The following is a 14,819-nucleotide window of genomic DNA, read 5'->3' as shown; positions in this document are numbered from 1 at the left end:
TTCTGAATCCCTACGCCACCTGACATTGGGTCTTATGGATGGCTTATCATGTCCATACAGGGGATATCGATGCCTTCGTTCAGCCTCCATACAAATTCTTATGCAAGCGGCGAGAACAACCTAGTAACGGCATTAGCAGCTGTGATCTTCTGATGCGGGGGAGTCTAATGTACTTGAACAGCGTTGGTCGAGGTTCACTGTAAGTGTACCCTGTTGATATGTTAATAAAATCCAAGGAAAGGTGTAACTCCAAGGAACAGCATACCGAGATAGATGATCAAGGGCAGATATCCACTATTGATCGGAAACCGTCAGTCACACCCTCGACTCAGAGTCAAACTGAGAGAAAGCTCACTAGTGAATGGCGACTCTTGAGATGTCGATGATCTTTGAGATACGTTCCTAGAGAGCACGACCGGCGTCAGCAGTTTACGAGGAAAGACGTAAAGATCCAATTGCCAACCTTGGTTTCCTCCGAAAACTGGACCATCCTGAGTGCGATTTAACTGTAGTGGCGAGGAAATCCTAGAATTTATAATTGGATAGCGGATTGTAGAAATATCAGAGACAGTAATACCCCAAACACTGTGGACGGACAAGTGCTGTGTGAGCGTTGAAGGTTCGATGAGTGAGTTTGTAGAGTGGAGGGCGCTGGGATGGTGTTCCAAAGCTCAGAGCCGAAATCTTTTTTCGGAGCCGCAAGGGCCCTGGGGGCAAGCTCCAGGCGGGCGAACCAACGGCTTCCCGAGCTCCCAGGACATCACAACCTCAGTACCTTCGCACACGCCTATATCACCGCGGCTCTTGGTCCAACCCTATCGTTTATCATTCTTCTTGCTTTTGTGTGTGAGCTCCTGCTAAATCCTCCTAATACCATACACCTTTTCCATTTTTATTTCTCGGCGCCATGTCGGGCGCAAGACATTGGTACGTTCAGTCCTGCAGCGACACAACACGACAATGAAGCCAAGACTGGTGCTGACTGCCTCCCTTTTTCTTAGGGAGCAAGATAAAGAGGCCACTGTTTACATTGGAAATCTCGATGAACGAGTTACAGATAGCCTGGTATGGGAGCTGATGTTGCAGGCCGGGCGCATCGTTAACGTTCATCTGCCCAAAGATCGGGTCACCCAGACACATCAGGGCTATGGGTTTGTGGAGTTTATCAGCGAGGAAGACGCTGAATATGCTGCGCGGATAATGAACCAAGTTCGCTTGTATGGCAAGCCGATACGCGTAAATAAGGCCTCTGCGGACAAACAAAAGACAGTCGAGGTCGGTGCGGAGCTCTTTGTCGGAAACCTCGACCCTATGGTTACAGAACAGGTGCTTTATGACACCTTTAGCCGTTTTGGAACTCTGATCTCCGTTCCCAAGGTGCGTCCAATCAAAGTTGCTACGGATCTACGTGTGTCACTAACTGAAGCGCAGATTGCACGGGATGAAGCGAACCTATCAAAAGGCTATGGGTTTGTGTCATTTGCCGACTTCGAGTCTTCAGATGCTGCGATAGCCAATATGAACGGACAATATCTCATGAACAAGGAAGTCTCAGTGCAATACGCGTACAAGAAAGATGGTAAGGGTGAAAGGCATGGAGATCAGGCGGAGCGGATGCTGGCTGCGCAGGCTCGTAAACACAATGTACATCCACAGACGCAGCCACTCCCCCCGCAACTTGTGGGTGGAGGAACGCCCATGATGCCATCAGGGGTCGTGAACGGTGACGGCTCTCGTCCTTTTAGCGGCGGACCGCCAGATTTCGGTGCCGGAAGGGCTGCTGTCCCCAGTAGCGGTTACCAAAATGTGCCACCTGCGCAGCAACACCGACCGGTTCCTCCGCAATCCCTCGCTGCCCCTCCTCCTGGTCTGCCTGCACGACCACCTCCTTCTCAGGCTGGCTATGGAGGTCCGCAAGGCTTCATGCCTCCGGGTTTTAACAATGCCGGCCAGCAACCCGCCTACCCACCTCAAGGGGCTCCGCCGCCGAGGTTTGGTCCTCCTAACTTCGGGCCTCCTGGAGGGGCATCAGGTCCCCCTCCACCACTGCCACCAGGCTTCCAACAGACAGGTTATGGCAGGGGTCGCTGAAGATGTTAATTTCCCGGTGAAGAATGTATACTTGGATTTCTCTTATGCGCACTCGTTGCCTATGTCCAACAATGACCCTTCGCGACAACGGTCTTCAAGGTATGTGAAAATCACGTCAAGCACATGAAGACTTCGAGAGGCAAGACAAAATAGTCAGTTTGTCCAAGAAAGAGTGCGACAACAAGCACGAAAGGCAAGGATTGCAAAAGAAGGGGCGTGTACGACTAAGAAAAGAGGCGTATGCGTGAAGATAAAGCGAATGGCGTTCCATGGATGTATAGTAGATTAATCGGAAAACGCGAAAATGCTCAGGTATGACAAGCCCATTGCCAAAGGACCAAACGTGATAATCAGAAAAAGGCAAAAAAAAAGCGTCCTGCAGTAATTAGTTGTTGCTCACGTAATTCCATAAAAGGTCAATAGCTTCGAGCATTGTGCGCATAGACCTTGACACTAGCCATGTCATCCTGTCCAAGCCCAGATGGGCGCTGAAGACCGTGCCGTCGAAGATTGGTTGCCCACTTCGAATCGATACTCGCGCCATATAGCAAGCAACAGCGAAAGAAGCAGATCACTGGAACAAGCTACCTAGCTAAATCATGAAAACGAGACGAACTTAGGATCTCTGGGTCGACCATCTGGACCGATATTGTTCTTGGCGAACCGCTGCTCTGTATACAACCGGCGGGCTTCGTCGAAACCTACGCCCCGGCTCTTCATGATCTTCTGGATCTCACTCTTTCCTCTCTGATCCAAACCCGCCCTCGAGTCGCCTTCTGCGACGTTAGCGGAGAGGTCAAAATCCGAAGACGTGAATCCAGCTTCGATGTCGCCCGTGAAGCTTGACGGAAGACGCTGATAGAGATAATCAGGGACTGGGATGAGCGGGATCCATCGGGACCGAGTGAAGTAGAGTGCTTCAAGCTGTCAGCGCAGGCCAGACTCGACCTCCCAAACGAAAGAAGGACTTACCGGTACCGCAGACCAGGACGAAGAGGGTAAGAGAATAGAGGAGGTAGTAGCTCATGGTGGGTGGCTGGACGTAGTCTGGTAGCGGACAAAAAAGGTGTACTCATAAGTCCACGGCAAGGGTGACTTGAGATAATATCAGATAGTATGGGGATGTATGCACGGGCAGTGGGGGGATGCAATGGACGCTCTACCCATCTAGGGTAGAAGAGGAATGCTGGTCGGGCAGAGGACTGCCACGACGCGGCACCAAAAGCATGAGAGGTGGAGGCAGCGGGGGAGGCACGTAGGTGACTGCTAGGTAGGCACCTAGGCGAGTATCTGGATGTCGCAGTTCATACAGCGTCGGGAGGCTAAGAGGGACAGTGATGGCTGGGTGCAGAAGCGGAAGTCCGGGGAAGACCTTGTGGCAGCCTAGAAAACAAGGCACCAGCGAGCTGGAGACTGGCCTAGTCTCGAAGCAGTCCGCTTAGCGAGCCAGGGCAGGGCTCGCAGAGGCCCCGGCTGCCGTTCTTGGCGCTGGCACACACAATTACTATCCAGTTCACCACCAGACACGACTCTGCTGCGCTCATCATCCTTCCCTCGTGACAAGAACCTTCTCACCATGGCTGCCGAAAGACCCAACGTCTCCAGCGACCTTATCTGGGAGATCACCCGTACGTCTACTCTATAAGGACTCTAATGACCCACGCGCACAGCTATCCATCTGCCGACCTGATTCACCTCTTACCACTCTGTCGAACTTTTACAGACAAGCTAATAATTCGGGTTTTCATGCTCAGGCCCACAGAATGCCTTCTTGGTGAAGCGCAAGACTGCTGGCGGTGTTCAGTTCTCCCGTGATCCGCTCAACCTGGTCAACAAGCACTCGCGCAAGGTACGGGGAGATTTGCCCATAGTTCTGAGCTCAGCCTGGATGTTAACAGCGGATTCCTTGTGCTCGCTTTAGTACGAAGGCTTTGTCAACAACAAGGTATCTTCTTGAGTCTCTGCAAGGACTGGAAAATCTCGGACCAATTCTCACCGTGCTTCAGGCCATCGGGGTGCAGCCCACTGAGAATGGCGGTGTCGTCCTGATCTCCAAGAAGACCGGCAACCCCCAGCACCCTGCCCAGAACACGAACACCGTCACCTGGAGCCCCAAGACCTCCAACCGCAAGTGAGTATCGAAATACTCCGGTAAAAATGGGAGAATGCAGTTTTCAAGGGGACGTGATCGCAGCGGAGCATGCTGACTGTAGGAAAACTGCGCAGGATCTACAAGGGTGTCGCCAGCCTCGCCGCCAAGAACGGATACCGTGCTGACCTTCGCGCGGAGGCTGTCGCTCGTGTCAGTGCCATCCGTCAGTCGCAGCGGCCAAAGAAGGACGCTCCCCCGGCGAAGCTTAGGGGAGCGAAGGCAAAGAAGGCTGCTGAGAAGGCGTCTGCGTAGAGGTACCTGGGAGATTGTTGAAAAGGGGATACAATGAAAAGAGCGCCATGTTGGCAAGGTTCTGTGTATTAAAAAAAACCGCAGGAGAAAGACAGCCGTCTTTCTATTGCCGCAGCGTTCTATCGGGCACTATTTTGCCCAAGCGCCATAGTTGTCCGTAGGAGAAACTTCTGAATTCCTTCGACGGCAAAAAAAGAATACCATTTGAGATGAGCAGCTTCCCCCGTTTCCTGTGCGACATGTTTCGGAGCCGTGGAAAGGCCCCGTCAGCCGGGCCGAACCAGGCCAGACAGGCTTCCGTATATTTGCCGTAGAACAGCACCGCACCCGCCTTTTCCCGACGACGTGACGGGTCAAAGGGTAGAGTCGGCATGGCGAGTGGGAATGATATCGGATGGCCTGTGAAGAGACGAGAATTGCCAGGGTTGATGACGCAAAGGAGACCCATGGCGAAGGATTGAGATGCCAGAGTAGGAGGCGCATTCGCCCGCCGTTCCGCGGCCGTCGACGCTCGACCCCTCGTACCCCTCAACCCCACAGTCCGGCTGCTCTTCCCTTTGCCCCGTCTCATAGCAGCTTCACCTTCCCTTCTCTCCCGCCGTCTTTTGTCCACTGACACGAGCGCTTGCTATCCTTGTCCTACCTCTTGTCGAAACGTGCGTCCAAGGTCCCCTCTCCCCCCTTCCCTTCCTCCCTCTCTCCCTCTCCTGAGAGCTTCCCGTCCTGCTCCCCTCTTCATCGTCGAGCCCAACCTATCCAATAGCTTCAGGTGGACAAACTGAAAACTAACCCGGAGACAACAGTCACATCCTCCATCATGGTGAAAGCAGGTATGTTGATCCAACTCGAGCGTTCCGTATGGTTCTCGCTGATCTTGTGATAGCTGTCCTCGGAGCTTCTGGCGGCATTGGCCAGGTATATCTTCTGTTCCCTTTCCTTTCCCTAGTGATATCTAACCATGTTCTCCCATCTAGCCCCTTTCGCTTCTCTTCAAAGCCAGCCCCCTGGTTGATGAGCTCGCTCTCTACGATGTCGTCAATACCCCTGGCGTGGCTGCCGATCTTTCTCACATCTCCTCGATTGCTGTATGTCTCGTACTTGTACCTTTCCGTCGAAACATTCGTTCTTACACCTAGACAGAAAGTTTCGGGCTACTTGCCAAAGGATGACGGGCTGAAGCACGCTCTGACTGGCGCTGACCTTGTCATCATTCCTGCGGGAATCCCTCGTCAGTAGCCCCCCTCCTGTTACTTACGAGTCTGCCCATCGATTCTGACAACTCTGTTGAATAGGCAAGCCGGGAATGACTCGTGACGACCTTTTCAAGGTCAATGCCGGAATTGTGCAGACCCTGGTCAAGGGCATTGCAGACTACTGCCCCAAGGCGTTCACATTGATTATCTCAAACCCGGTCAACTCTACGGTCCCGATTGCTGCAGAGGTCCTCAAAGCCGCTGGCGTGTTCGATCCTAAGCGTCTTTTCGGTGTCACTACACTGGATGTCGTCCGCGCCGAGACCTTTGTTCAGGAGTTCAGCGGCCAGAAAGACCCATCCCAGGCTACTATTCCAGTTGTTGGCGGTCACTCTGGAGAGACGATTGTGCCTCTCTTTAGCCAAGCCAAGCCAGCACTTCAAATCCCCGCAGACAAATACGATGCCCTCGTGAACCGTAAGTTGGTCTGCAGAAAGGACAAGAGACAGGCCTCTCGCTGATAATCAACAGGCGTTCAGTTCGGCGGTGACGAGGTTGTCAAAGCTAAGGACGGCGCTGGTTCCGCAACCCTGTCTATGGCGTTCGCTGGCTTCAGGTCTGCATATCTCTTTATATCAAAAAAGAAGTCATGGAGAGCTGACTGTAAGTAGATTCGCGGAAAGCGTTCTCAAGGCCGTGAAAGGCGAAAAGGGCATCGTTGAGCCTACCTTCGTCTATTTGCCCGGCATTGAAGGCGGCGATGCCATCGCCAAGGAAACTGGTGTTGACTTCTTCTCCGTTCCGGTAGAGCTCGGTGTAAGTAGAAATATTTTAGGAACTTTTTCGTCTTTGATATGGAAAAGCTAACGTTATGTACAGCCCGCTGGCGCGGAGAAAGCTATCAACGTCCTTGGAGAAGTCACTGAGCAGGAAAAGAAACTGCTTGAAGTGTGCACCAAGGGCCTGAAGACCAACATTGACAAGGGCATTGACTTTGTCAAGAACCCCCCACCAAAGTAAAGACCATTCCCACTTGCTATCATCTCCAGGGTCTTTCACGTTTTCGGTAACTTTTTTATTTTTTCTTTGCACCATGACCTGCTTTTGTCGGACAACATCTGGAGTGAAGCTTGATCCACAGATCTGGAAGACCCCTGCTGATTATTGGTACCCTGGGAAGATAGGCTTTGATGTGTGAGAACACTTAGACGATGAGCAAACATGGCGGTGAGTTTGGTCGGTCGACCTTCTGAATGCAACGTAGAGATACACGCACCCAGAAAGGAAAACAAAGATTGTCTCTTCATACCTGCTTCTTCGGATGTCTGAACAGTGCCTAAACTGTAGCCGCCCTCGCCAGTTTGTAAAACATCACCATAGACACGGAACAAACTGAAGGCATCAGCTTCGTACTGTGGTCATCCATACGTCCGAGATATCTTCGTAGGGTTCGAGAGCTGCATCATGTGCAGAGGAAGTAGAGCTTTTAAAAGCCCTCTTCTCCTTCATCCGCTCAAGGCTTCGGCTGTATTGTTTTTATCTGGAACGTGGCCCCGGGGAGGTCAGACGTCTCAGCTTGTACTGTAGCATTGATACCCATCCTTGCCAGTCCTCCACGTATCACGCCACATGGGAACCACAGATACTACTCTTTGTCAGATCGATCAACAAGCCAAGTGTAGATGCATTGTCTTACAGCTTGTGCCTTTGCTATAGCGTCGCTGCGCACCGACATACTCATCCTCGCGAACGGTCGAAAGGAATTATCGGTCAAGACATAGACGCCCTATGAATTCAATAGATATTAGCTCTCAATCCATGCAAGCTGCATATCTATTGCATTGTTCCAGTGCTTGTCCTCACCCTGTGGTTCGTTTTTAGGTTGTCAACTTGCTTTCTGAAGAGAATCGTCCATAGGTCTTTGCAAAGAAATTTGATCACATCGAGATTATCCGTGAACCGAGGACGATCTCGAGAGAATCTGTTGTATCTCAAGTCAGCGGCTATACCCATAACCGAGCAATTGCGCGGTCGGTCGGCTCGGGGCCTGCACTCCAGGTCCACTCTCACTTGGGAAAAGAGAACCCCCCAAATACGTGAAAAGTTCCCGGATCCTGTACGCGCTCACCTCTCTGCAAGCCCCTGCCCTACTCTATAACCTAGCGACTCCAGGCGGTAGAAGGTCGCCTCCCTTTGCTCCTCCTCATCCAGCCTTTCGTCGGGGGCCGAGAGTTCCTGTGCCATCCGCTCGGCCATAGGCACAAGCTCTATAAGAAGGAAATCTAGGCATGATGCACTGAGAAATCGAGCATGAGGATCTGAGGCGCTGTACGGTGGCACGGGCGTGTCGAAGGACATGAGGAAGAGAGATGCCGCAAGAAGGACGCAACTCAGAGAGGTATAACAGAACTGCCACGGTGCTGCGCTGTAATTTGAAGTGCGGAAATTTAACCCCCTTTTGATTATTATTCTTGGGATATGTGGTAAGGTATCACAATTAAAAAGCTGCTTTGTTGGCCCATCGATGCGCGCCAACTAGTTGAGTTCCGTTCGTTGTCCAAAGGGTCAGGAGCCTTACCTCCCGGCACGGAGAATATTCCGCCCAGCCTGTGGCAGTACACTACTATATCATATCGTTCGGCACTTTCTCCCCGTCAAAGTAACCCGCCTTGTCGCCTTTTCTTTTTTTTTTTACCTAGGGTCTATGACCTATCTTAGTACCTGGGTACCCTCCAATGGCTTCTAAATCACATGGGTATAAAATCGCAACCCGCAAAGTCACTAGGCAGCAGGGGAGGGGTGACGAAAGATATGATAGTAGTATACAGGGTGCTGGATAGACAAAAGCATCTAGTTATTCTTCACCTAGAGACTAGAGCCAAAGCAGGCACAACGGCATACAGTTATACTGTAAATTATGAAATCTATACGTGTACAGCTACCTAATTATTATGAATGTGCACTGATAGTCACTTGCTCATGGCCTCATGGCTTAGGTGTATCTGTAAGACCACGCTAATAACATGGCTTCGCCTTCACTAATGACATGCAGGCAGGACAATAATTACAATTCATGTCGACACCGTAGCGAGGTAAATTGAGCTCCATTTGTCCCGTCGTTTTCCACCGTCCATACGCAACGAAATTAAGAATTTGCAGACCGTTTTCTCCAGTACGATCCCATATAACGCCACAGCCCAAGTACACCAGACTCCATTCAAACTTTCACAAGATTAGATCATGTATCATAATAAAAAGTAGCTTGGCTGGGGGATTCAGAACTATTCTGACTGGACGGATTTAAACCGGTGCAATTTAGAGAGTTGACATTAAACGAGTTCGAAAGCCCCTGTTCAGAACAAGGCTGAGCTGGGGGATTAAAAGCAGGTCGTTTCGCCGGCCTAGATGGGGTATCTTCATCATCACTGCCGGTCAGATCAATAACCTGAGCTGCAGGACGTTTGTTGGTCGACTGACGTCCAGTAGAGGATGTTGTCGAAGGCTCGCATGACTGAACGGGTGTCCGTTGCAGGGCGATATGTGCAGGAAGAGGCTCTTGCTTCAGAGATGGTATACCGGGCTCTTTGATCTCTATCAGGTCGTCATCTTCATCTGGACTTGTAGGGGCGCCGCCCATCCTTGCTGATTCTTCGTCCTTGGGGCTGGACCATTTGCCATTAGGCTCTATAATAACCTGTTCCACCTCCGAAGGCGTGGACCGAAGTATATCATCCACATATCTAGCTAGTCAGATAAGAATGCATTGCCACGAAAGGAGAGGACTCACTGATCAATCTGCAAGGATTCAAAGCTTGTGGCCTTGCTACACACAGGACACGTCCAAGTCGGCAACTGCTCTTGCAGCTGAAGAAAGGATGACGCATCAAAGCATTGGTTATGTGAGCATACGACGGATCGGCATGGTACCTCAATCCGCATTGTGGATAAAGGGCACTTCAATGACATGACACTCGAAGTGGCGATAATGTCCGCGTCTTCAGCCCTACTTCTCACTAGTAAAGTCAGAAACTGCATCATAAAACGAGCCTAACTTTGAGCGTACTTTCTCGCAACACCTGCTCCTTAGATATTGTTTTTCTCGCTTTCAATTCGGCCACAAGCTCCTCGACTGGATGTCGCTGAACAAGGTTGACGAGGACAAAAAATTTCTGCGACAACATTAGTAACGCCGGAAATACTTCAACACATATTTACTTGGGTGCCCATCTAAGCTATTAGTTCATGCTTGCCTTCTGCGTAAGAGCATATGTCATAACGATATGGTTTGGATACCCTGGTTTCTTACGAATATAATTAGTCACGTCTGCTGGCCTGGTTGAACCTGGCTTGTTCTTCAGGCCCCTCAGATTCGCCTTAACTTCATCAAGATTCGCTTTGATTTCGACCTGATGAGGGAAGGCAATATCCGACTTGGTATATTGGTTGAGGCCAGTGTCGGCGGCGCAGTAAACCATTACCCGGATATTCGGGTCACTTTGAAGCCTTGCCGCAACAGTTGGCGTAAGAACAACTTTGAGCTCCACACTATCTCTTGTGTGTTCGCGTACTTTTCACGTCTTAGCATTCTCCTAAGCGCAACATACCCTCGAGGAAATAGATCACACCTTTACATTCCACCGTCGGCGTAAGCGGCTCAAGAATCGTGTAAAACGGACTGTCTTTGAAAGTGAGACGACCTGGAGTATACTGAGCCATTCCATCCGATGCGAAGGATTGACAGGGCTGGCCCGGATGCATACCAGTCGAAAATGGCTGGGACGGCATTGTGGCATCCAGAGAGGACGGTTTACTTTGGGTCGAGATAGGCTGCGGAGCAGATTGAGGATGATACTGGTGCCCAGAAGGTGATTGTGTTGGTGTTGTAGGTATCGACCGCTGAGCTGTGGCATAGATGAACTTCTTAAGCCGATTGTAGCGCTCGATATGTCCGCCTTTAATAAGTCTTTCAATATCTGTTCCGCATGGCGAAAAGTCAGCAAACCTCTGCTATCTCTGCAAAAGCTAGCAAGGTAGAAGAAGGAACGCCAGTATATCAAATATAAGGCAAGGACGAGGGGAAGCTAGGTTGATATGACGAACAGTCAATAATGCGGAGCTGCAACGAAACCTTGACTCCAGAGACGGCAAGGCTTTCGCTTCTCAGGATATCTTTTAGCTGGGCATTTGTAAGCGTCTTTACCAGGGCAATCACGCTATGGGAATCGGAAGCCTGTCCCGCAGATGCCATTTTCAAAATGTCGGGAGAGAACAGGTAGAAGAGATCTTGAGAACCGCCGACTCTTGTCAAGATAGATAGCTTGAGATAGCAGCTTCGCGTGAAATAAGCCTGTTCAGAAACATCTCAGACCTCTTCCCCGGGAAACGGTACTGGAGCCGACAGTGAAGAGCGAGTTAGACCGCTGCGTTGTGCTTCTTCTGATGAGAGTTGTGATGGGTTGGTTAGGCTGTCGCCGATATGATGACATAAGACAATTCGCCCAGGCCAGGATCTAACAGGCGCACTCCATGTATTGCCACAGCTCACTCTAAACGGACAAAAAAAAGTATCAATTGCTGGATCGCATCGCATCCCATCCAATTAGCAGCCTTGTCTCTATCTCTTCACAGCTGCAGCACTTATAAGCCTCTTCTTTTCAAATACACACAATGGCTAAAGGCCTTCGTTCGAGCGTGCGAAAACGCAACAAGGCCAAGCTTCGCGCAACCGTCTTTGGGCCTGCTGTGGATGCGCGGACCGAAAGGCTCTCTGTAAAGCTACAGGAGCTGGCTTCTCAGCCACGGCCCAAAAATTCAGAGACAGCCAATATGGAGTCAAATGGCGCTGGTACGTTGTAACATAAGTCTCTACGCTGCTTAAATTGCTGAGCAAGTATCTCACTTTTGCTCAGGTGACCAAGGTGAGATCAGAATGCAGACTGAAGCTGCACGGCAGGACGGAGGTAAGGCTTCACCTTTCTCACCATGAGGAAGTATCTGTATTTGCTGATTTGGTCATCTCTTTTTCTTAAGAAATTCGCTTCTAAAACAGCATTGCTAACTTTTTAACAGATATGGACATCGATGAAGGAGCCACCAAAGTGACTGCCGGAGGTAGTTCTAGCCAACGGAACCGGATTCGAAAGCGGAGCACAAAGAAGAGCCGCTCCTCTATAGTTTTTGCACAGCACCCACAGAAACTGAGAAGGATGTCAAAGAAGAGATAGAGCAGACCGCAGTATCACTATATCTCTACCTATCATAGTATCATAGATACATAAAAAGGAGGGGTGTTGATACCGTATCGGGACCAATTGGTGCCCTCTCTGTTCTCAATAGCTCGTGCGCTTGGATATATTCAAGAAGGCCTGTGGTTTCCTCTGGTTCACTAATTGCTGAAATTAGTGCAGTGCAATGTCAAAACTAGTCGATCTCTGGATTATTGAGGCACAGTAATGAGAGAAGACTCCTCAGCATTCTCGTAGCAACGGTGTGCTCGAATACAGGCCAAGGTAAAGAAGGATTCCGTCTTGGATCAAGCTTAATTAAGTGACAGCTGTAATATTTCCGCGCAGTAGGTGGAGTGGGACCTCGACACATTCAGGATATCACCTGCATGTTACTTAATTTCCTCTACACCTAAGAGAGGTTCATATACGGTTACTTTAAGTAGAAGGCGGTGTGTCGATCTGTACCAGGCCTTCTGCCCGGTCTGCCGAGTCGTTGAGTGCTGGCGGCAAAGTGCAGGATGTGGAGCTCATCCTATCGTCGTTACTTGCTGTTGACAGATAGTCCATCTCTAGTAGTAATGTACTCATCCGCGACATGGCCGGTCACCATAGGCTAATTTATCATTATTCCTCTTCAGGTGCTGCAGATCCATTATACCCTCTGCTGATGTCATTGAACAGAACTGTCTCGACAGATCAATCAAGGACACAATGGCCGCCTCACCAAAGCTCGCGATTTTGATCGCCAATCTCCTGATACCGGTCGCCCTAGTCATATTCTCTTCTGGATTTTTCCCTTACAAACCCTTTCTTCCTGGGCTGGCAACTTTCAATGAGTCCAACGACAGCGCTAGACCACCAGCAGTCTTTGACAAGATTATATTCATGGTGGTCGATGCATTACGAAGGTGCTGAGCTCTCACTACCATCAGTTGCTGGAATTGTTCTCATATTAACTATAGACTCTTCAGTGATTTCGTCTATTCAAATACGTCAGGCTTCTTATTCACCCAAAGGTCAGTTACAAGTCCACGATATGATCAGATACCTCATGATCCCAAGCGTGAGCTAACTGCAACAGGCTGATTCGATCAGGCGCCGCGCTGCCTTTTACCGCTCATGCTAGTTCTCCAACAGTCACTATGCCTCGTGTAAAAGCGATAACCACGGGTTCAGTCCCATCCTTCTTAGATGCAATTCTGAATATCGCCGAGTCGGATACCACCTCGACCCTTGCCCACCAAGATACGTGGTTGGCCCAGCTCAAGGCTAAAGAAGCAGGACGACTTATCATGTATGGGGATGACACTTGGCTAAAGCTGTTTCCTGGGATGTTTGACAGAGCGGATGGAACTACGAGCTTCTTCGTGTCGGTTAGTGTATTTAAGCCCAATAGCAAGCCTGTAGTTATCATGCTAAGTCTTATTATTCCAGGATTTTGTGGAAGTAGACAATAATGTGACACGCCATATTCCCGAAGAACTCTTAAAGGACGATTGGACAGCTATGATCATGCATTATCTCGGTCTTGACCATATTGGCCATAAAGCTGGCCCCACGAGGTATGACGCGAACTAGTCCAAATAGGCCTTTTGCATTTAACCTCGGCTGAACTGTATTGAAGCCCGCATATGATGCCAAAGCAACGCGAAATGGATACCATTGTGGAACATATATACACAGCCATGGAAAGCCAAGAGCATCTTCAATCGACGCTTTTTGTCCTATGCGGTGATCACGGTATGAATGACGCTGGAAATCATGGCGGTTCTTCAGCGGGAGAGACTTCACCTGCCCTTTTATTTATATCACCAAAGTTCCAGGGAAAGCATGTTCACTACGATTGTCCCACGGAACCCTCAGATGAATTCAAATACTATCGAACGGTTGAACAATCAGATATCACACCGACCGTGGCGGGACTTCTGGGAGTACCGATTCCTCTAAATAATTTGGGTGTATTCATTCCGGAATTTCTCACGATGTGGGGCCATGGTAAGGGATCTCAGCTCTAAATGGGAACAAATGACAAGGAACTCTTAAGCTGAATATGATCGTTTCAGGCTCCGAGAGGGCACATATTCTCTTGGAGAACTGTATGCAGATACTTAAACTTGTCAAGGCGACATTCCCAGGGCGTACATTTGACACCAGACCACCACCTCATCGATGCGACTCTCCAATGTCCCATATTGAGGATCTCGAGTGTGCTTGGTACGGTGTCTCGACTCTCCTCCAGGGGTCTAACAATGCCAATAACACCCAACCGGAGATCGAGCCCGCTCTCCTGCGATTCTCGCAATCAGCGCAGAAAGTTATGAGCAACACTGCTAGCAATTACGACATTACTAGGCTTTACTTGGGTTCGTTTATTGCTAGCATCGCTGTTTTGCTCTCCCTTTCAGCGGTTTATCGCCCAATTTTGAAATCAGGATATCCTGGTGTTTTCCTAGTCATCAGTGTGATGAGCTATAGTGGCATGATGTTTGCAAGTAGCTATGTTGAGGAGGAGCAGCAATTCTGGTACTGGATTCTGACTGGGTGGACATTTTATCTCCATGTGAAATTGTAAGCGAAGCAGCCTTGACTTCTACTGCAGCTCTAACCATTTGAATACAGGGCAAATTACAAGTCAGCCAGAGTTCCATATGCCAAGATGAGCGCAGCTATGCTTGCAATACTTCATCGAATCATGAGACGCTGGAACCAGACCGGTCAGAAATTTGCAGCTGAACCTGATATTGCACGGGGCTTTCTGCTTCATCATCAAGACCTGCTGTGGGTCTTAGTTTTCCTGGCATATTTCGATACATGTCGACGAATTATCAGCTGCTTTTCTACCTCTGGACGGGTAATAATTTGGAGCTGTATATCTGTCATTGTTACAGGTGTGGCATTCACCTT

At 49.7% G+C, this 14,819-nt stretch overlaps 9 protein-coding genes across 9 annotated transcripts; 5 read left to right on the top strand and 4 right to left on the bottom strand.

The window, feature by feature from the left end:
• Window positions 1–907: 907 nt before the first annotated feature.
• Window positions 908–2,091, top strand: VTN00DRAFT_8628 (uncharacterized protein; the record flags this gene model as incomplete). Its single annotated transcript, XM_069435498.1, has 3 exons — window positions 908–927; window positions 1,002–1,377; window positions 1,432–2,091. 3 exons carry the CDS (start codon window positions 908–910, stop codon window positions 2,089–2,091), a joined length of 1,056 nt encoding a protein of 351 aa, XP_069285438.1.
• Window positions 2,092–2,688: 597 nt separating this feature from the next.
• VTN00DRAFT_8627 (uncharacterized protein) lies at window positions 2,689–3,118 on the bottom strand (the record flags this gene model as incomplete). Its single annotated transcript, XM_069435497.1, has 2 exons — window positions 2,689–3,008; window positions 3,064–3,118. The coding sequence occupies 2 exons, from the start codon at window positions 3,116–3,118 to the stop codon at window positions 2,689–2,691; spliced, it is 375 nt and encodes a 124-aa protein (XP_069285437.1).
• Window positions 3,119–3,667: 549 nt separating this feature from the next.
• Window positions 3,668–4,495, top strand: VTN00DRAFT_8626 (uncharacterized protein; the record flags this gene model as incomplete). Its single annotated transcript, XM_069435496.1, has 5 exons — window positions 3,668–3,719; window positions 3,846–3,940; window positions 4,013–4,036; window positions 4,098–4,222; window positions 4,318–4,495. 5 exons carry the CDS (start codon window positions 3,668–3,670, stop codon window positions 4,493–4,495), a joined length of 474 nt encoding a protein of 157 aa, XP_069285436.1.
• A 103-nt stretch (window positions 4,496–4,598) lies between these two features.
• VTN00DRAFT_8625 (uncharacterized protein) lies at window positions 4,599–5,066 on the bottom strand (the record flags this gene model as incomplete). The annotated part of the gene is made up of 1 exon (XM_069435495.1): window positions 4,599–5,066. The coding sequence occupies one exon, from the start codon at window positions 5,064–5,066 to the stop codon at window positions 4,599–4,601; it is 468 nt and encodes a 155-aa protein (XP_069285435.1).
• Window positions 5,067–5,312: 246 nt separating this feature from the next.
• On the top strand, window positions 5,313–6,708 carry VTN00DRAFT_8624 (uncharacterized protein; the record flags this gene model as incomplete). The annotated part of the gene is made up of 8 exons (XM_069435494.1): window positions 5,313–5,325; window positions 5,379–5,410; window positions 5,470–5,580; window positions 5,636–5,723; window positions 5,788–6,165; window positions 6,220–6,304; window positions 6,360–6,504; window positions 6,568–6,708. The coding sequence occupies 8 exons, from the start codon at window positions 5,313–5,315 to the stop codon at window positions 6,706–6,708; spliced, it is 993 nt and encodes a 330-aa protein (XP_069285434.1).
• A 493-nt stretch (window positions 6,709–7,201) lies between these two features.
• VTN00DRAFT_8623 (uncharacterized protein) lies at window positions 7,202–8,046 on the bottom strand (the record flags this gene model as incomplete). The annotated part of the gene is made up of 4 exons (XM_069435493.1): window positions 7,202–7,333; window positions 7,385–7,474; window positions 7,552–7,669; window positions 7,817–8,046. The coding sequence occupies 4 exons, from the start codon at window positions 8,044–8,046 to the stop codon at window positions 7,202–7,204; spliced, it is 570 nt and encodes a 189-aa protein (XP_069285433.1).
• Window positions 8,047–8,926: 880 nt separating this feature from the next.
• VTN00DRAFT_8622 (uncharacterized protein) lies at window positions 8,927–10,936 on the bottom strand (the record flags this gene model as incomplete). Its single annotated transcript, XM_069435492.1, has 6 exons — window positions 8,927–9,428; window positions 9,644–9,701; window positions 9,752–9,857; window positions 10,011–10,255; window positions 10,293–10,661; window positions 10,789–10,936. 6 exons carry the CDS (start codon window positions 10,934–10,936, stop codon window positions 8,927–8,929), a joined length of 1,428 nt encoding a protein of 475 aa, XP_069285432.1.
• A 419-nt stretch (window positions 10,937–11,355) lies between these two features.
• VTN00DRAFT_8621 (uncharacterized protein) lies at window positions 11,356–11,912 on the top strand (the record flags this gene model as incomplete). Its single annotated transcript, XM_069435491.1, has 3 exons — window positions 11,356–11,533; window positions 11,598–11,648; window positions 11,758–11,912. 3 exons carry the CDS (start codon window positions 11,356–11,358, stop codon window positions 11,910–11,912), a joined length of 384 nt encoding a protein of 127 aa, XP_069285431.1.
• Window positions 11,913–12,626: 714 nt separating this feature from the next.
• Window positions 12,627–14,487, top strand: VTN00DRAFT_8620 (uncharacterized protein; the record flags this gene model as incomplete). The annotated part of the gene is made up of 6 exons (XM_069435490.1): window positions 12,627–12,823; window positions 12,887–12,931; window positions 12,997–13,288; window positions 13,350–13,477; window positions 13,540–13,910; window positions 13,979–14,487. The coding sequence occupies 6 exons, from the start codon at window positions 12,627–12,629 to the stop codon at window positions 14,485–14,487; spliced, it is 1,542 nt and encodes a 513-aa protein (XP_069285430.1).
• Window positions 14,488–14,819: the final 332 nt, after the last annotated feature.

The sequence above is a fragment of the Thermoascus crustaceus genome (assembly GCF_041956765.1).
Source record: "Thermoascus crustaceus strain CBS 181.67 unplaced genomic scaffold VTN00scaffold_6, whole genome shotgun sequence".
In the NCBI taxonomy this organism is placed as follows: domain Eukaryota; kingdom Fungi; phylum Ascomycota; class Eurotiomycetes; order Eurotiales; family Thermoascaceae; genus Thermoascus; species Thermoascus crustaceus.
This window is presented reverse-complemented; position numbering and strand designations above follow the sequence as displayed.